The 19025-nt window shown below is 32.7% G+C and overlaps 1 protein-coding gene across 7 annotated transcripts in view; it reads right to left on the bottom strand.

Annotated features, from left to right (window-relative positions):
- Positions 1-582: 582 nt before the first annotated feature.
- The window catches only part of ZNF711 (zinc finger protein 711), a 29049-nt gene continuing 10606 nt past the window's right edge, over positions 583-19025 (bottom strand). For 3 of the 7 annotated variants that reach the window (XM_058441458.1, XM_058441459.1, XM_032757245.2), the window contains 6 exons: positions 18027-18569; positions 9447-9602; positions 8611-8748; positions 5544-5591; positions 3784-3927; positions 583-3282 (listed from right to left, as the gene is read on the bottom strand). In XM_058441458.1, coding sequence (XP_058297441.1) covers positions 2105-3282; positions 3784-3927; positions 5544-5591; positions 8611-8748; positions 9447-9602; positions 18027-18569 — 2207 coding nt within the window. In that variant the 3' untranslated portion in view covers positions 583-2104. Of the gene's footprint in view, positions 3283-3783; positions 3928-5543; positions 5592-6465; positions 6604-8610; positions 8749-9446; positions 9603-18026; positions 18570-19025 lie in introns of all 7 variants that reach the window. The other 4 variants (XM_058441455.1, XM_032757243.2, XM_058441456.1 and 1 more) reach the window with 2 other exon arrangements.

Raw genomic sequence — 19025 nt, 5'->3', positions numbered from 1 at the left:
AAATTCCCTAGGTGAGCTCTACAGACTTTAAATTTAAGAAGCACTGGTCTAACATGTGAGGCTGATATTTTCTTTTTCTGCTAGTGATTAATAATTAATAATTCAACTGACAAAGAGTCTTAACAGTGCCATATATATATAGAATTCTATGAAATGCTCACTGGTTTGAACATAGAAAGTTATTTTTATGCTCATTTGCAGAAATCTTTGCCAAATACACACAACAATACTTTTCCTTTTGAATGTATATTGGGAACATAATTAGATGTATTCACTGCTCAGGACTGTGTCATTTAAGCAAGTTAAGAACTTTTAGTTTTCTCTCTAATATGAAATCTAAGATCTTAAAATGGACACTTTTATTTATAGTATTTCATTATGATTTTAGCAAATAACATACATTCTTAAGAAATATGCATTACATAGTCATCATAACTGTTTAAATTCCTAGTTCATGTTGTTGTTAATGAAGAAAATTCAACAAGACGTTAAAGAAAGGACCAATCTGCCTAAGATAAATCTGAAGTGAAGTCTTTTAATAAAAAATATTGCAACTTTAAATAAACTCATAAAACCATGAAGTGCAATAAATGCTTTTTATTGTATGCTCATTTCAATGAGTAACATTTAGAAATAATAATCCCACATAACAGTAGCGATCTTATTTTACAGCGTGTACATCATTTACAGCCACATAACACACAATTTTAGTAGATATTCCAAATTTAATATTCTGAAGTTAAGAAAGATAAAAAATTTACTCTCAAGGAACTGATTCTTATCTGGTGCAAAAACAGAAAGGTGAACATTATTTGAAACACAAAGCCACAATATAGCATGAAGTAAAATTACATTTTAATTATGTTGAACAGCTGAATGTAAACATGAAGCAACTAAAACTTAAAAGTACATATCATATGCATTACATTTATGAACAGGATTTTCATAAAATTTCCCTAAACCAGGTTTTAATATTAAGTGCCATTTTGATTTGCAGCATGCTAACACAAAGCGTTGTTAAAGGGATGCATATTTTAAGTTTATACACTGTAAACTAAATATCCACCTCCAAACTCTATTGGCAGCAGATTGCTCTGTTAAATACTGCATAAACACTGCCTCATATTGAAAATGCATGTTAATAATATGGTATATAGATTTTAAAAATCAATTTCAATAATGGCATAAAATTGCACCTTTAAACATTAGAGCAAGTAAGACTAGAACAATCATACTTGCTAAGACTGTCCTAAAAAAACTCTAGACATTATAATATTTAAGAAAACTGTGTTCTCTCAATTTAATCTTTAGATCATTAAGAAACATAGTGCTGATTTTGTTTGCAACGCTAATGTTGCATCCATTTTAGAAAGCCACATTTGACTCAAATATATTTTTGTCATATATGCCATACTGAACAACAATCAACTTGAACATCAGAAAAAAGGGAACTTTAATCTTTATAGACTTCACCTTAGACCTCAGCACAGAATGCTATATTTTAAGTATCCTATCTTGTGATAAAATATTAACAGCTCTGAATTCTTTTTTAATAGTACTGAATTAATCTAACCTGTTTTCCAGTTAGTTTTCTTTTAATGAATACACAAAACTTTTGTCATTTCTGGAATTTAATTTCCAGGTACAATATAAAAGGCTCAATGACTAAGTGACTGATGAATGACCACATTTTGTTTCCCCGCCCCATTTCTAAAATTGCATAAAAGTGGATTTGCTTGCTATAGCAAAGCATCGCTAAACTCAATTATGTATTCTTTTCAGAAACATTTGTATCTAACATAATCAGCCAAATAAAGTATCTGTCTTTGCTTTTCCCCTCTGTAGTTTAAGTATGCATATAATACTATTACATAGATACTTAAGAAGTTTTTCTGTGACCATTCTATAGTGCTTCTTAAATTCTTTAAGCAATTTTCAAAGGGCTATGCGATCCCCCGTGAATTCAAATATTTTAAGATCTTTAATACAAAGAATGTAAAGTCATGGTTTAGTATCAAGCTTTGAAACCCGGTGAGACAGCTAGTGAGAGTTTTCTCCCAAGTAGCATATCTCCTAAATAGCTTCTTTCTTTATATTGATCTTATTACATAAGAGCTTCTTTGTGGTGCCTCATAATATGCTGATTTTTTTCTGATGGTCTTCGGAATCCCTTCTTGCAGAATTCACACCTGTGTGGATAGTCTTTTGTATGTATCGATATCACATGTCGTTTAAAGCCAGATGCATCTGTAGTGCTGTATTCACAATACTCACATTGGTAAATCTTCCTTCCAGTATGGGTCTTCATATGTTTTTTGAGCTCATTTTGTTGTCTGAATCCTCTCTTGCACCTTTTACATTTCAGTGGCTGATCTTTAGTATGAACTGAAAGGATATGGCCACTAAGAATAAATGGATCGGATGTTTTAAAGTCACAGTGCCTACACTGATGAATCTTCCTACCCTTATGGATATCACTATGCTTTTTGAGCTCAGAAGGACGATGAAAACCTTTATCACAGACCTCACATTTGTGAGGAAAATCCTTAGTATGGACAGATATGATGTGCCGCTTAAGGTCACTTGAATTGGTGCTCTTATGGTCACAATGAGGACACTGGTGTGTCTTATGTCCTTGAAACAAATCCAGATGGCGTTGAAGCTCCCTCTCATCACCAAATGCTTGGGGACAATGCTCACATTTATATGGCAAATTGTTACCATGTTTAGATTTAATGTGAGTTTTCAGATTTGATTGATCTGCACACCTGAAAATACAATACTGACACTGATATGGCTTCTCACCAGTATGGGTTCTCATATGTTTTTTGAGTTCAGAAGGATGTCGAAAACCCTTCCCACACTCAACACAAACATGAGGAAAATTCTTGCTGTGAACGGCCAACAAATGCCTGTTTAACAGTCCTTGTTCTGCAGTTTCATAGTCACAGTATTTGCACTTGTGCATCTTCGGCTCCTTGTCTCTTAAAATAAGTTTATTGGAACTCAGTGGACTAGCCTCTCTGTATCTTCGTGTGTATTCTGTAAATTCATGGGTTTTGTCGACTTTGTTTATAAGCTTATGGCTTTCTAAGTGGTTATGGAAACTCACTTTCTTGTTAGTTGTAAAGTCACAATCTGTACACTGATATTTTTTTCTCATTAAATGATCAGGATGATTCTTCATGTGTCTTTTTAAGAATCCCCTGGATTTAAACTTTTTTGTGCAAATATGGCAAGGGTACACTGTGAGGGGCTGTCCATCAGGACCTATTATAACAGCTAGATAAAGAAAAGAGAAAGTTGTGACATTTGATCAGACTGTTTTAAAGGATTTTATAACAAAGGTGCCAAAACTAGTTGGCATTCACTATGTGAAAACTATACTAGTTGAATAAAATCCTGTAATATAAAAAATACATAATAAAAGCAATTTATGGCAAAGTAGCTCACTAAAAAGTAATGAACAGCACTCTACTATGAACCACTCACATGCCAAAATGCAGTTATCATATACACTTTGAATACCAAAAACAGATACCCTTTATTGTTAAACCAACCTGAAAATTCTCTGTAAAAATATCTTTGGAATAAAGAGCAAACAAGCATAGTTTTATTAAATACCAGTCACACAATGTGAAAAAAAAGCAATTATCTATAGCATACACACACAGGTACATGGAGAGTAGAACTGCCGTGTAAACCATAGATATTTTTCTTTGGTGACAAAAAAATATTTCCACATCTCAAATAATTATAATATACATAAAGCAAAGTATTTACCTGTTTGCCACTGCCTGGTTTCTCCCCTTCTCCTCTTCTTGGCTTTTTGTTTAAGTACTTTATTTGTATTAATGCCGTCACAAATTTGAAGGTACTGTGCTGCTGTACTACTTCTGCTTTCTAATGCTGACTCCAAAGTATTTCCTGGAAAAAAAAATTGAAACATCATTAAATTACATACATTTATACATTTTTGGTTCTGTTAGATGAGCTACTACAGATGACATGGCACCAAGTCACCACTGTGGTAGTAAATTTCACAAAGTATATCCATCTTATGATTCTCTTTCTCTCTCTCTCTCTTGTTCTCTCTCACTCACAAGTAAAGACATGTATATGTAAACACTTTGAATAGGATATCATGTGAAATTAACTTTAAAATATCTCAATTTTATCAGGAATAAACTGATAAGATGAATGTAATATAAGAAACTGGATTTGGGGTGGGCATGATGGCCCACACCTGTAATCCCAGCACTTTGGGAGGCTGAGGCAGGAGGATTGCTTGAGGTCAGGAGTTTCAGTCCACCCTAGGCAACATAATAAGACCCTGTCTCTACAAAGCACAAATTGGCCAGGCATGGTGGCATGCACCTGTAGTCCCAGCTACTCAGGAGCCTGAGATGGGAGGACTGCTTGAGCCCAGGAGTTCAAGGTTGCAGTGAGCTATGATTGTGCTACTGCACACCAGTCTGGGTAACAGAGCAAGACCCTGTCCCTTGAAAAAAAAAAAGAAAGAAAAAGAAGAAAAAAGAAAGAAAAGAAACTGAATTCGAAACAAAATCTTGGCATCAGACCAATTTTTTTTTTTTTTACCAATGAAGGCTGATGAAATTAATTGAAAAAGAAATGTAGACATATTAGTGAACGATTATAGTTACAGTGACTAAGTGTAATGCATAAAAAACAAAACAGATCTCTTGTAGATATGCTTCAGAATAGTGTACTTGATATAAAGAGTACTACATATTAAGATTGATTTTACGGGTTAACATATGGTAGGCAATTTATTGCAATTTCAGTGTGATCAGTGCATACATTAAAAAATACTTAATAAAATCCTAGTTATCAAAAATCTGTTGTGGTTTTATGCAATTTAGCTAAAAAATGTAGACCTACAAAACTGTCAGGTTAACTTATATGCTGTGATCTAACTTCTCATCAATTTCTCGAAATCAACACTTAAGTTTAGAGAGTCAAATATTTCCCAAGGGTAGAAACAGAACAATGACACGTTATCATAAGAAAATATCTCCTTGCTTAGGAAAACTTAACAAGAAGATCAACTAGAGAATAACACCATATAGAGTGTATTAAAACTAAAAAAAATTAAGCTGACACATGGGTTTTATATAACAGTTATATATACATGCACTGGTTGCCATAGAAATTAAGAAAACAGTTCTGCCCCAAAAAGAACATTAACAAGGGGTTGATATCATGAATAATTTTTACTTTTCTGTCCAAATAATTTCATTTCATTTTTTCCATAGCAACCTGTTACGGTCCATTTGGTAAACTGCCTGATGCTTAAAGTTTGAGGGAAATCTAAATGGAACTGCATTTACAGATTAACACACACTATGTCCACATATAAATTAATTCCTCAAAGAGGCAAACTCCTATTTAACTAACTAGATTAGGTATGACTAAGCAAGTAAGAGTCCAACAAATGTGTCTGTAGACACAAACTTGTTACTTACCAAGCAGTATATAAAGCCAGACCTTTAACTCACATCTCATATACAATGCTCTCTCACCTGATGCTTGACAATCTTCATACCTTCGGGAAACTCTTCTTTCATCTCCTGAAAAAAAAAAAAAAAGACCAATTACAAACTGATATGCTAATTATAATGACTACTAGTGGATCACATCTTAAATCTACAAAATCTTACTTTGCCCACCATTCCTTGGGTTAAAAAAAATTGTTGTGTTCTTCCACTCCTATAGGTTAGATAATGTCACATACTGAAAATAAGGGCTGCTGTTCAGCATCCTTGGAATTGTTAACATCTAGAACAATTTTACTTTTTAAATAAAAACTGGGTAGATATTTCTGCAGTGTACCCCCAACTTTGAAGATGCTCAATAAATGACTGTTGAATGAACCTTTGGAAGAACCAAGTTTAGATAAATTAATGCATTTGAACATCAAAATTTTTCAAAGTAAAGAGTATACCTGGACCATCTTGTATGTTACATAGGAATGAAATAAAATAAGACTGAAAGGGAAAAAATAAGTTGATAAATTTACCTTTCATTATATATGCTTTCTAAAAGAGCATACCTGGGTTTCTGTTTCTTTTTCAAAACCCCAAAACCTTATCATCTGTAGAGTTAATAAATGAAATAAGTTTTTCCAAAAGAGGAAGGATCGATTTTCAAAGGATATTCCTATTTTAGAAAAATAAAATTTTTTATGGCACTCACTTATACAGGTAGGATTTAAAATAGATCATACTGAAAAACATAATGCATTAAGCAAGGTTCATTTTAAATAGTACAAGGTATGTGGTAGAAAAATCATCTAAAGTAACTAGAGATGAATCAGTCCACAGTGTAAAACATTTTATTATATTAGCCAATTCATGGTGGCATTCACACAGCTTATTTAATGGCCTAAAGGCTGAGTAAATACATGTTATGTACTTATCAGGTGAAAAAATGCCAGTATCCTACCATATGCCGCAGCCCAGACAACAGGGACAACTGTTTTATTAACATCAGAGTCCTCAAGCTGAATCTCAGGGAGAGAAGTTCCTTCCTCTTCCCCTACAATGACTTCCATGTAAACTTCATCTGCTATTTCAGCGCAACCTAAATTTTAGAAATAATTGCTTGTTTATAACCCCAAATATGTAATAAGTGGGTAAAAATTCCAAACAATGTAAATCTTTCAACTTTCAAATTTCAGTTTGGTTAATTTAAAAATTTATAAATTTAATTTCAATTTATATTAGGCACTTTTGGAGGCTAGTGCCACTAGGAGACAATCATTTACCAAAATTCTTATTCTCCTCTTAGAACCAAGTTCTATGGAAATGGCTTTTAAAATTTTATAAAAACATGTGCGCTTGAAATATACTGAATGACCTTACATTCTATCAGGCATTATACATTTGCCTGACAGTCTTTTGGGACTCAGAAAATATTTCTCATAGAAATAATACTAGAAAGTGGTCCATACTATCTCATATACTGTATTATAAATGAAATGCAGTACTATACATGTAATAAAAATCATCAAAAATACTAGTAATTGAAAAAAATTTAAAATAAAAATAAAAATTATATATGTATATAATGCTAGTGATCAAGAATATGTGGACACTCTTCAATAGGCCAGATTTTAAGAGATTCTACTGAGGAGAGAAAGCATTAAATGAGCTTCATTTAACAAAACAATATTGCAGTAAGAAAAAAAAATATTTAAACCTAGAGAGCCACAATATACTTTATATAAAATAATCTGTTTACATTTAACTTGTTAAATAGAAAATTGTCTTGAATTTTTGCTTTTCCTTTGATTCACATACTGGGATCCTGGATGACTACAGAAGAAACGTGGGGAAAAACATGGGAAAAAAGTATCCCTCTTCTCCCAAGTTTGTCTTCTCTCTATTAACCAAAAAGACACACTGGTCTAAGTTTCCCACATTCCCATAGAATTCTGGCATAAGTTAACTTAAACCTCAGTCTCCCATTTCCTACTGTGCCCCTTTCCTTACCAATGAATAAAAAAATAAAGAATTTAGAGATCAAATGGAAATTATTTGATTAAACTCTTTTCCTACCCATCAGAATCTTCTCCACTCATTTGTTTTGATATTTTCAGCTGTTTGGGGGTGGAATTCAGCACCCTACAACTTCTAGGGAAGGAAACTTGGAGTAGGTATCAGAGTGCAGCACAGGTAAAGCCCAATATTGTCAACTTAATGCAGTGAAATGGAGACTCTTACCCTTCTAGGGCAAGGCAACATTGTGTTTTTCTCAGCATAGTAAGAAGACAGGAATAGCCTTAGGAAAGGGCTGCATTCCTATACTGAGGTGAGGAGAAAGTAGGCAGAGAGCAAAATGTCTTCATAAGGAAACATGCAGTATGGCAGGAAAGGAAACCTGAGGAGGTTTGATCGTCCTGTGGTACTTAGCCCCACAAAACCTTAAGCAGCAACTGCTTGGAGACCATCAACAGCATAGGAAATCAAATTCCTGGCAGCTTGGCTTGGAAGAATACTTACATAAGATAACCCTTTAGTGACAGGAGAACAAACCATAAACCCTTCCATTGCTAAATCCAGAGAGAAGCCAACAGTGCCCACTGCCATGTGGAAAGAACATTGGCAGTGGAATTAGATAACCATTAAAATCCTGCCCTTCGCACTTAATATTGGAATGATCTTGGATAAATTATTTTCCCCAAATCTTTTTTTTCCTTCCATAAGACAGGAAAAATACCACCTACCTCAGATATGAGTTGTAAGAATTAAATGAGATAATATCTTGCAACATATTCAGTAACGTACAGAAAGTAGGTACTCAGTAATTACATATTTTTGAGCTTCACTGATGTCAGGAGCTGTATGTTGCTCATCTCTGTATTTCTAGTATAGTATACTAAGATATATTATTTAATGTTTGGTGATTTGAACAATACATGTACAAATGAATGGTCAAAAGGACCCTTCACTTTTAAATTATTTACAGCAAAGGGTCAGGCTTATTTTATTGAACTTTGTTCCCATACAGTGCTTGTATCTCTGAGATTTTTTTTAAATGATGCATGATGGCTACTGATAAGTCACTACAGTGCCCTTATTTTCTTACTGATATCATCTTCTTCTTGAGAAGAATCTTTAACTGCCATGTAAACCATCTTCTCCCGCTGCATTCGGCTCTGGTCAAGCACTCCAGCTACTGAATGTCCACTGGTGTACTCACTCTCTGTGACAATTTCTGTTCCACCTTAAAAATTAAAACACATATTAAAATAGAGAAGTATCGTGGAATAACCACCTAAATTAATAAGGAGAATATATAGAAATATTTCCCTTTAGAAAAAAAATTAATTCCAAAATAAATTTCAAAGTACCCAGAACATTTTCATATAAATTATACTTTGAATTTTCAGCTATCACTGAGAAATGACAATTATTAATCCTTACATCAAGCTTATATGCCAAGCAGTATATAAGTCTTTTATACATATTTACCCCTTTAACCCTCACAAAAGCCCTATAGGTAGCTGTTATTATTATGAGAATTTTATGGATGAGGAAACAGACAGAAGGGGGTTAAGTAACTTATCAAAGGTCACTCAGCTAAGTGACAGGACCTACTTAAAACCTAAGCAGACTGCCTCTAGAATCCATGCTCGTAAACACTCATTATAGTTTCTTAATCTAAATCAAATCCTCTCCAATCATTTGTTTTGATATTTTCTGCTGTAGTATTCTACTCATGCTTGAAAGAATCAAAGAATGACATATTCTGCATTCCTGCTTTATATTCACATACAATTTTTAAAAGTAGACTATTCCCTAAGAAAACATATTAAAAAAAAAAAAAAACCCTTGCTTTGAGAACATTTTTAGACTAGCCCCCAGAAAATATAATAAATTATAACTCCTATTAGAGCAATAAATTAAAATTAGTGTTTATACCTATTTCAACATCATCTTCGGCCTCCGCTTTAAATATATACACTTTTATTACTTCAGAACCAAACCCATCTTCTTTAGCATCTTCTTGTGAACCATCACTGCCAATTTTTAATGGTGTATTCCCCATATGCTCTAATTTCTCTCCAACATCATCCACTACAAAATATAAACAGAAAATTATTTCAGTCAAAAAATACCATTGACAAAAAACAAAAACCAAAACAAGAAAAATTACCACTATTTAGTGGGTGTTAAGCTGAAGTGTAACGTGAAATGTTAACCACCTACCCACTGTATTCACTTAATAATCTATTATGAAGCCATTAAAAGTGTTATGATTCATGAATAATAGACATTGAGGACTTCAAAAAGGTGGGGAGAGAGGAGATTATGAGGGTTGAAAATTTATCTATTGGATACAGTGTTCACTCTTCAGGTGATAGGTACACTAGAAGCCCAATCCCCACCACTACACAATATTACATCCATGTAATAAACCTGTACATGTGCAACATAAATCTATAACAATAAAATTATTTTAAAAATTTAAAAAAGCATCAAGGTTCATGGAAAAACAGTATACAAGATCAGTTATATTACATAATCGCAATTATATAAAAATCTATTTACAGATTTCAATTAATAGATACAAAATACTTAACCATATAGCTTTAATTAAAATGGTTTCCAATTCTATCACTTTCAACATTTTAAGGTAAATCCTAACACCAAATTTAATAACAGAAAAATTAAGAACATAAAACACACATTACTCATAAAATGAGTTCGCATAAACAACAGTTCCCAAATTAAATAGTGGTTGTTTCTAAAACAAATTAGCATACAAGATCTAGGATTAAAAAAAAAACACAGAGAACACCTAAATGACTATAAAAATGGGTTTTCATAAATCATGGAAATAAAATCTTAGTAAATAATTTCTGCAGGGTCAATGGAAGACAACTTCAAGCCATAAATTTTGTATTTATCTAGATTTTGCAATGTATGCTTTATTTCAAAATTATATGTAAGAGAAATAAATGGGTATTTCCTCCTCTTTTTCCTTATCAAAAGAAAATCATATGATTCTCCACTGTATAGTCTTTTAGGATAACATTTAAGTTCACATGAATACTATGCATGAACTATGCAATGAATAGATTAATAAACTGTCCTCTGACCATAAATAATATTCAAACAATACATTCCTCCTAAATATTATATGCCTATAATTTTTTCTTTAATGCTGTTCCTATAAAAACACAAATGTAATCTAAATTGAAAATCTGCTCCTCCTTATTATATATGTGTCACAGTACTCAATATGAAACATCAAATTGTGAAGCCCCTACATACATCTAACAATTCTAGAACCATTAAAAACAGAATAAAGTGGCATTAAAAAGCTATTAATTCAGCACTCCTAAAAACAATTTTAGCAAGATCTAAATGGGTCAAAGTCTAGATTTTCCTTACTTCAGTTTCAAACTTGATACATACAACTTGAAAAATATTCCTCAGGCCTTTCAAAATGGTGGAAAACAACACATATCAAAAATTATTTTTACATTGCAGAGCTACTTTAACTTTGGGATTAAATATAAATGATTCTATCCTATTTACAAATTTTAATAGCTTATTGTCTATGAAAGATAGCATCCAAATGATTAAAATAAAGACTACATATTTTCATTCCATCACAGCTCCTAATTATATTACTAAACTTTTGGCAACATTTTTGACAATGGTACAAATTAAAATGAAAAAAATGATTAAGTATTTGATATTACTGGCTTAATAGCTTCTCTTATAAAATAATGTTGAATAAAAATGACAGAAAAAATTATGAGTAAGTTTTCAGAAAAAAACTATATTCTCATTAATTAAAAACAGAACACAAAAAAACTTCAAAAAGTGTCCAAAATACAAACTTTTAGGCTGAAATAACTTACAGTAAATTAATAAAATAATAAAAATACTCTCATTTTATAAATTCTACTTTATTATACATGAATAGTTTAAAGTGATCACAGTTCCTTCTGGGATAAGCTGAGTTAAAACTATAATTCACAAAATTAAAGTTCATGAAATGAAAGTCACATTTTTTTCACCACTTCTTAATAGTTTTGTACCATAATTTTAGCATTAAGTATGAAATTACTAATACTATTCTCTCTGATTCCATTTCTACCTTTTCTTAAGGTTCATACTTTTAAGTTTAATGCATCCATTAATTTTTACTTAGATTCCTCAGAATGAGCAATTTTGAAATGTACTAACTGAACTTACTCTGTATTTTAAGTTCACAGAAGATGATAAAATTATTAAAGATGTTGGCATGCAGTTTTAAGAGGTAAACCATCAACCTGACCAAGATTTACTCTATATCCTTTGTTATGGAAAGTACGAAATTAACAAAGACTTAATAGGCAATCAACTGACTTTAGAAATAAGTCCCCAAAGGCCCTTCTTAATGCAGATAATACTCAAAATATCTTAAATTCAAGCTTAACTTTTTTGCTTGTTGTAAGGTATGCAATATTCAAGTCCAATAGTGTTGTTTCTCAATCCAGCAATAAGTAATGAAATACTCACCACAGAATTCTTCTGGCACTAAATATAACATAAGAAAGTGAGGTGTATTGTTTGCAAACACTGCAAAGTTTGGTAACATTCAATATTATTTTATGGCCCACTCGCACAATTTAATTAAAATTTCATTTTAGTAAAATGTACAATATAACATTCCTTTTTAAAAGTTAGATAGGCTTTTTATCTTATCTGCTGTATGTTACTTACATCTACCAAAATTATACGGTGAGTATGGTATAAAAACTATACCGTATACTGATATACCACAGTGATGGGATTAGGCAATATACAAAGAATCTGTATTTCACAATAGAGTGAAAAAGTGAACAACAAGATAGTCACCTTTAGATTTCAGAGGTATGCCACTCCCAGGTATATACCCAAGAAAACTAAAAATATACACCCACATAAAAACTTGTACATAAATGTTCATGGAGCATTATTCATAATAGCCAAAAAGTGGAAACAACCTAAATGTCCATTAACTGATAGATGAATGGATAAACAAAACGTGATAATACCCATATAATGGAATGTTATTAGTAATACTGAACGAAGTACAGTTGACCCTTGAATAACATAGGTTTGAATTGTGCAGGTCCACTTATCCATGAATTTTCTTCTGCTCTGCTACCTCTGAGACAGCATGACCAACCCTTCTTCCTCTCCTTCTTCAGCCTACTCAATGTGAGGACAATAAGGATGAGGACCTTTATGATGACCCACTTCCACTTAATGAATAGTAAATATATTTTATTTTCCTTATGATTTTAACATTTTCTTTCCTCCAGTTTACTTTATTGTAAGAATACAGAATATAATACATACAACATACAAAACATGTTAATTGACTGTTATTGGTAAGGCTTCTGGTCAACAGTAGGCTGTTAGTAGTTATGTTTTTGGTAAGCTGAAAGTTAAATACGGCTTTTCAACTGTGTGTATGTCGGCAGGGGGGGCGGGGTTCAGCACTCCTAACCCCTGCATTGTTCAAGGGTCAAATGTACTGATATATGCTATGACATGAATGACCCTTGAAAACATTATGTGAAGTAAAAAAAGCCAGACATAAAATGCCACATATTGTATAACTCCATTTATATGAAATATCCAGGATAGGCAAATCTGTAGAGGCATGGTTGTCTCAGAGTGGATGCAGAGGGGGGGTAACAGCTAAAGGGTATAGGGTTTCTTTTTGTGGTGATGAAAAAGTTCTAAAATTGATTGTGATGATGGTTGTACAACCCTGTGAATATATGAAAAACCACTTATTTGCACACTTCAAATGGGTAAATAAAAGGATGTGTAAATTATATCTCAAAAAAGCCATTATAGTTTTTAAAATTATAAAGGTGTTAACTTTTTTAACCCTGAAATTAGGGAGGTTTGAATGAGATCTCCCATCATGATGTTAACAAGATATTTTGCTTTATACAAAATTATGTTCCTTAAGCAAGAATCCTCAAGAAAATACTAGTAAACTAAATTCAACAGCACATCAAAAAGTTAAAACACCATGATCAACTAGGTTTCATTCCAAGGATGAAACGTTGGTTCAACATATGCATATCAATAAATGTGATTTACCACATAAACAGAATTACAAGCAAAAACCATGTGATCATTGCAGTAGATATGGGAAAAGCTTTTGATAAAATCAAAATGTATTAGCCCCTCATGATAAAAACCCTCAAGAAACTAGGCATCAAAGGAACATATCTCAAAATAATAACAGCCATTTATGACAAACCCACAGCCAATATCGAACTGAATGAGCAAAAACTGGAAGCATTCTTCTTGAGAACTGGAATAAGACAAGGATGCCTACTCTCATCACTCCTATTCAGCATAGTACTGGAAATCCTAACCAGAGCCATCAGGTAAGAGAAAGAAATAAAAGACATCCAAACAGTAAAATAAGTCAAACTGTCTCTCTTTGCTGATGATATGATTCTATACTTAGAAAACCCTAAAGACTCTGTCAAAGGCTATTAAACTGATAAACAATTTTATTAAGGCTTCAGGATACAAAACCAATGTACAAAAATCAGTAGCATTTCTACACACCAATATCCAAGCTGAGAGCCAAATCAAGAATGCAATTACATGTACAACAGCCTCAAAAAAATATCCAGGAATATATTTAACCAAAGAGGTGAAAAACCTCTACAAGGAGTACTATAAAACACTAATAAATGAAATCATAGATGACACAAACAAATGGAAGAACATTCCATGCTCAAGGATTGGAAGAATCAATATCATTAAAATGGACATACTGCCCAAAGCAATCTACAGATTCAATGCTATTCCTATCAAACTACTAACGTCATTTTCACAGAATTGGAAAAAACTACACTAAAATTCATATGGAACCAAGAAAGAAATAGCCAAAATAACCCTAAGCAAAAAGAACAAAGCCAGAGGCATCAATTACCTAACTTGAAACTACACTACAAGGCTACAGTAACATAAACAGCATGTTACTGGTACAAAAACAAACACATAGACCAAAGGAACAGAAAAGAGAATCCAGAAACAAAGCCACATAACTACAACCATCTAATCTTTGGCAAAATCAACAAAAGTAAGCAATGGGAAAGGACTCCCTATTCAATAAATGGTGCTGGGATAGCTGGGAAGCCATATCCAGACAAATGAAACTGGACCCCTATGTTTCACCATACAAAATTTAGCCAAGATGGACCAAAGTTTAAAGATAAAACCTCTAGCCATAAGAATCCTAGAAGAAAACCTAGTAAACACTATTCTGGACATTGGCCTTGAGAAAGAATTTATGACTAAGTCCCTAAAACCAATTGCAACAAAAGAAAAAATTGACAAGTCGGAACTAAACTAAAGAGCTTCGGCACAGCAAAAGAAACTATCAATGGAGTAGACAGACAACCTACAGAATGGGAGAAAAATATTCACAAATTATGCATCTGACAAAGGTCTAATATCCAGAATCTACAAAGAACTTAAACAAATCAGCAAGCAGAAAACAAGTAACTCCAATAAAAACGGGGAAAAGGCATGAACAGACACTTCCCAAAAGAAAACATACAAGTGGTCAACAAACATAGGAAAAAATGTTCCACATCACTAATCATCAGAGAAATGCAAATCAAAATCACAATGAGACATCACCTCACACCAGTGAGAATGACCATTATCATTATTTTATCATTATTATTATTATTATTATTAATATTTTGCTTGTTCATACTGACAAAGCTATTTTTAAAAAATGTTTTTATTTCAATAGCTTTTTGGGGAATAGGTGGTGTTTGGTTACATGAATAAGTTCTTTAGCAGTGATTTATGAGATTTTAGTGCACCCATAACCCGAGCAGCATACACTGTACCCAATGTTTACTCTTTTATCCTTCACCACCCACAACCCTTTCTCCGGAGTCCCCAAAGTCTAATGTATTCTCATGCTTTGCATCCTCATAGCTTAGCTCCCATATATGAGAGAGAACATATGATATTTGGTTTTCTGTTCCTGAGTTACTTCAGTTAGAATAACAGTCTCTAATTCCATCTAGGTTGCTGCAATGCCATTATTTCATTCCTTTTTATGGCTGAGTAGTATTCCATAGTGTACCACATTTTCTTTATCCACTCGTTGATTGATGGGCATTTGGGCTGGTTCCATATTTTTTTGCAACTGCAAATTGTGCTGCTATGAACATGCATGTGAAGGTATCTTTTTTGTATAACTTATTTTCCTCTGGGTAGATACCTAGTAGTGGGATTGCTGGATCAAACAATAGATTACTTTTAGCTCCTTAAGGGATCTCCACACTGTTTTCCATAGTGGTTGTACTAGTTTACATTCCCACCAACAGTGTAAAAGTGCTCCCTTTTCACTGCATCCAGGCCAACATCTACTATTTTTTTATTATGGCCAGAATGGCCATTACTAAAATGTCAAAAAAACAACAGATGTTGGTGAGGCTGTGGAGAAAAGGGGACACTTAAACACTGTTGGTGGGATGTAAATTAGTTCAGCCACTGTGGAAAGCAGTTTGGAAATTTATCAGAGAACTTAAAACAGAATTACCATTCAACTCAGCAGTCTCACTCTGGGTATACATTCAATGGAAAACAAATCATTCTACCATGAAGACACATGCACTTGTGTGTTCATCACAGCATTATTTACAATAGCAAAGACAGGGAACCAATCTAGGTGCCCATCAACAGTGGACTGGATAAAGGAAATGTGGTACATATACACCACAGAATACTAAACAGCCGTAAGAAAATAAGAAATCACGTCCTTTGTAGTAATATAGATGCTGCTGTGGGTCATTATTCTAAGCAAATTAATGCAACAACAGAAAACCAAATACTGCATGTTCTCACTTATAAGTGGGGTCTAAACATAGAGTCCTCATGGACATAAAGATGGCAACAACAGACATTGGGGATTACTAGAGGTGGGAGGGAGGGAGTGGGGCAAGGACCGAAAAACTAACTGTTGGGTACTATGCTCAGTACCTGGGAGATGGGATCATTCATACCCGTACAAATCCTAAAATAAAAGTTGAAACCAAACAAATGAACAAAAAATAAAATTATATTCCTCAAAGGAGTCCTTGTATTTGATATATGAGGTAGTTATCAAAATAATTATTCTAACTTAGAATATTCCAGAAACTTTTTAAAAAACTTTTGCAGAATTAAATCATAGAAGATAACACAAGGTATAACTCTTCACAATACATGACATCTAAATTTTGCACTACTTTAATATCAAACAGTTTAAATTAATGAATACCCTTTTGAAGACATACTGAATTTTAGTATAGACTACCAACTTTTGCCACATCAGTTTACATGATAACCATACTATAGATCTTTTAAAAAATGCCACGTTAAGATGTAAATATGGAGTTGCTTTAGTAATCCATATCTATTTAAAAATAGGTAACAATATTTGCAGTCTTTTAGTGGCTTACATTATTCTCTTAAAAACAATGTAAAAATTCACCTTCAAAAGTGCTTATAGAAGGAAAAAGGTAACATGCTAAACTTCAGAATCAAATTCACAAATTAAATAAATCTACTTTATTTTCAGTTTTAAATTCACTAATACACATATACATACGATCACTTTATACACACATACACACACACTGTACCTGGCAATAAACTTCCCAGTCAACCATTTTTGTATTTTAAAAAGAAAAGAATAAAAATCTTCCCTGGAAAAGTAAAAAAAAATTTGTCTAATCTTAACTACTTGTAGCATGATCCCTTCAAATTTAATAACTAATATGCCTACTTCTTTAAGCTCCATCGATAACTTATCAAGATATATTTTATTTTTGTTGCTGCTCTCATTAACCCATCATTTAAAATGAGAACAAGATATTTCTATCTTCCCGCTTCGGATAGAATGTTTTAAGAATCTTGCAAAGCAGGCTAAAATAAACATGTTAAATAGCTTTGCATAGAATATACACGCACATATTTAGGCAAATGCAATATAAACACAGGGAGAACTGTAGGACATTATCTGAGTTTATGATTTACTTTTCAAGTATTTAATTTAAAAATCAATACAACATTTCTTAACATATTCTGCTTAAGTTCCTAAGAAAAACTTAATTGACAATTCCAGTGCCTGTCATATCAAAAAAAAGCAGTGGCTACATAAGAAAGTTCCCATGTTGAAATATATATATTTATCATTAAAATTTTGTATCAGTTAATGTTCTTGTTGCTGCCAAATCTATACCTCTATTTTAAGATACTAATAAACTGCATTATTTTACTTCATTTCAGGTATGAATTTTCACTGAATTAAAAACATCAGTAAACTCAAAACAGCATCTTAATGACACTGCTTCAAAAAATTATTTTTCAAAAAGATTCCCCTATAACTTTCATTGAATATATCCCTCATCCCAGAAAACTTTTCCAGATGATATAAATCAATCTCCTGAGTAATTATGGGCTTTATGTTTCACTTACAAGATATCATTAAGTAGTCTTCAGAAGTGCTCTTGACATCATCATCATCATCATCTTCGGTTTTTATAGTAACTGTAGAACCAGGAACACCTCCAGCTGCTTGAATCACAGTTTCTGTATCTGAATTAGTTACAAGAACCTCCTCTGATACCATTGTGGGAGAGTCGACTCCTGAAACACAATCTTGGACCACATGTTCTAAGTGTCCATTAGGACCAGTAACAAGGTCAGCCACGAATACCTGCTCTGGTACCCTAACAGTTTCTGTAATTAGTTCAGAAGTCAAGATGTGATCACCATCATCTTCTTCTAAATCCTCTTCAATGGCAACATCAGCTTCAAGTACCGCTTCAGGAACAATCACACCTTCTGTTACTACATCAGTCTCTGTGATGATATCAGGTCCATGGACAACTTCAGCTGCAAGGCCATGATCAAGAGTTATCCCATCATCTGTGACAACATCAGAAACTAATACAGCTTCAGGAACTGAAACAACAATATGGTCTCCATCGATATGTGCAGTACCAGCCATTCCAGCCACTATAATACAAACAATTATCCAAAAAAGGTAAAGTTATTTTATTAATTTAGAGTACTGTATTTAATAAATCAAATGCTATAAATATTTCTTAAATATTAAGTAATCTTGGCTAAATAAATCATTTTTTAAAATCATTGACAATTTAACTGCAATTCAAATCACAAACAACCAGGAATTGGGTTAGAGGTGGGTGAAAACAATGTTAGTAAAATCTACATGAAGACCTTAAAATAATATACTTTATTTTCAAGTAAAACATAAAAGCCATAATGAGATATCACTACATTCCAATTAAAACAGTTAACATAAAAAACAGTGATAGCACCACAGGCGGATGAGGATGTGGAGAAACTGGATTTCTCAAATGTTATTGGTGCAAATGTAAAATAGTAGCAGCCACACTCTCAAAATAGTTTGGCATTTCTTTTTTGGTTTTTTTTTTTTTTTTTTTTTTT

Source organism: Hylobates moloch, unplaced genomic scaffold (assembly GCF_009828535.3).
Source record: "Hylobates moloch isolate HMO894 unplaced genomic scaffold, HMol_V3 SCAFFOLD_7, whole genome shotgun sequence".
Taxonomy (NCBI): domain Eukaryota; kingdom Metazoa; phylum Chordata; class Mammalia; order Primates; family Hylobatidae; genus Hylobates; species Hylobates moloch.
The sequence above is the reverse complement of the archived record's forward strand: the minus strand, read 5'-3'. Positions and strand labels throughout refer to the sequence as shown.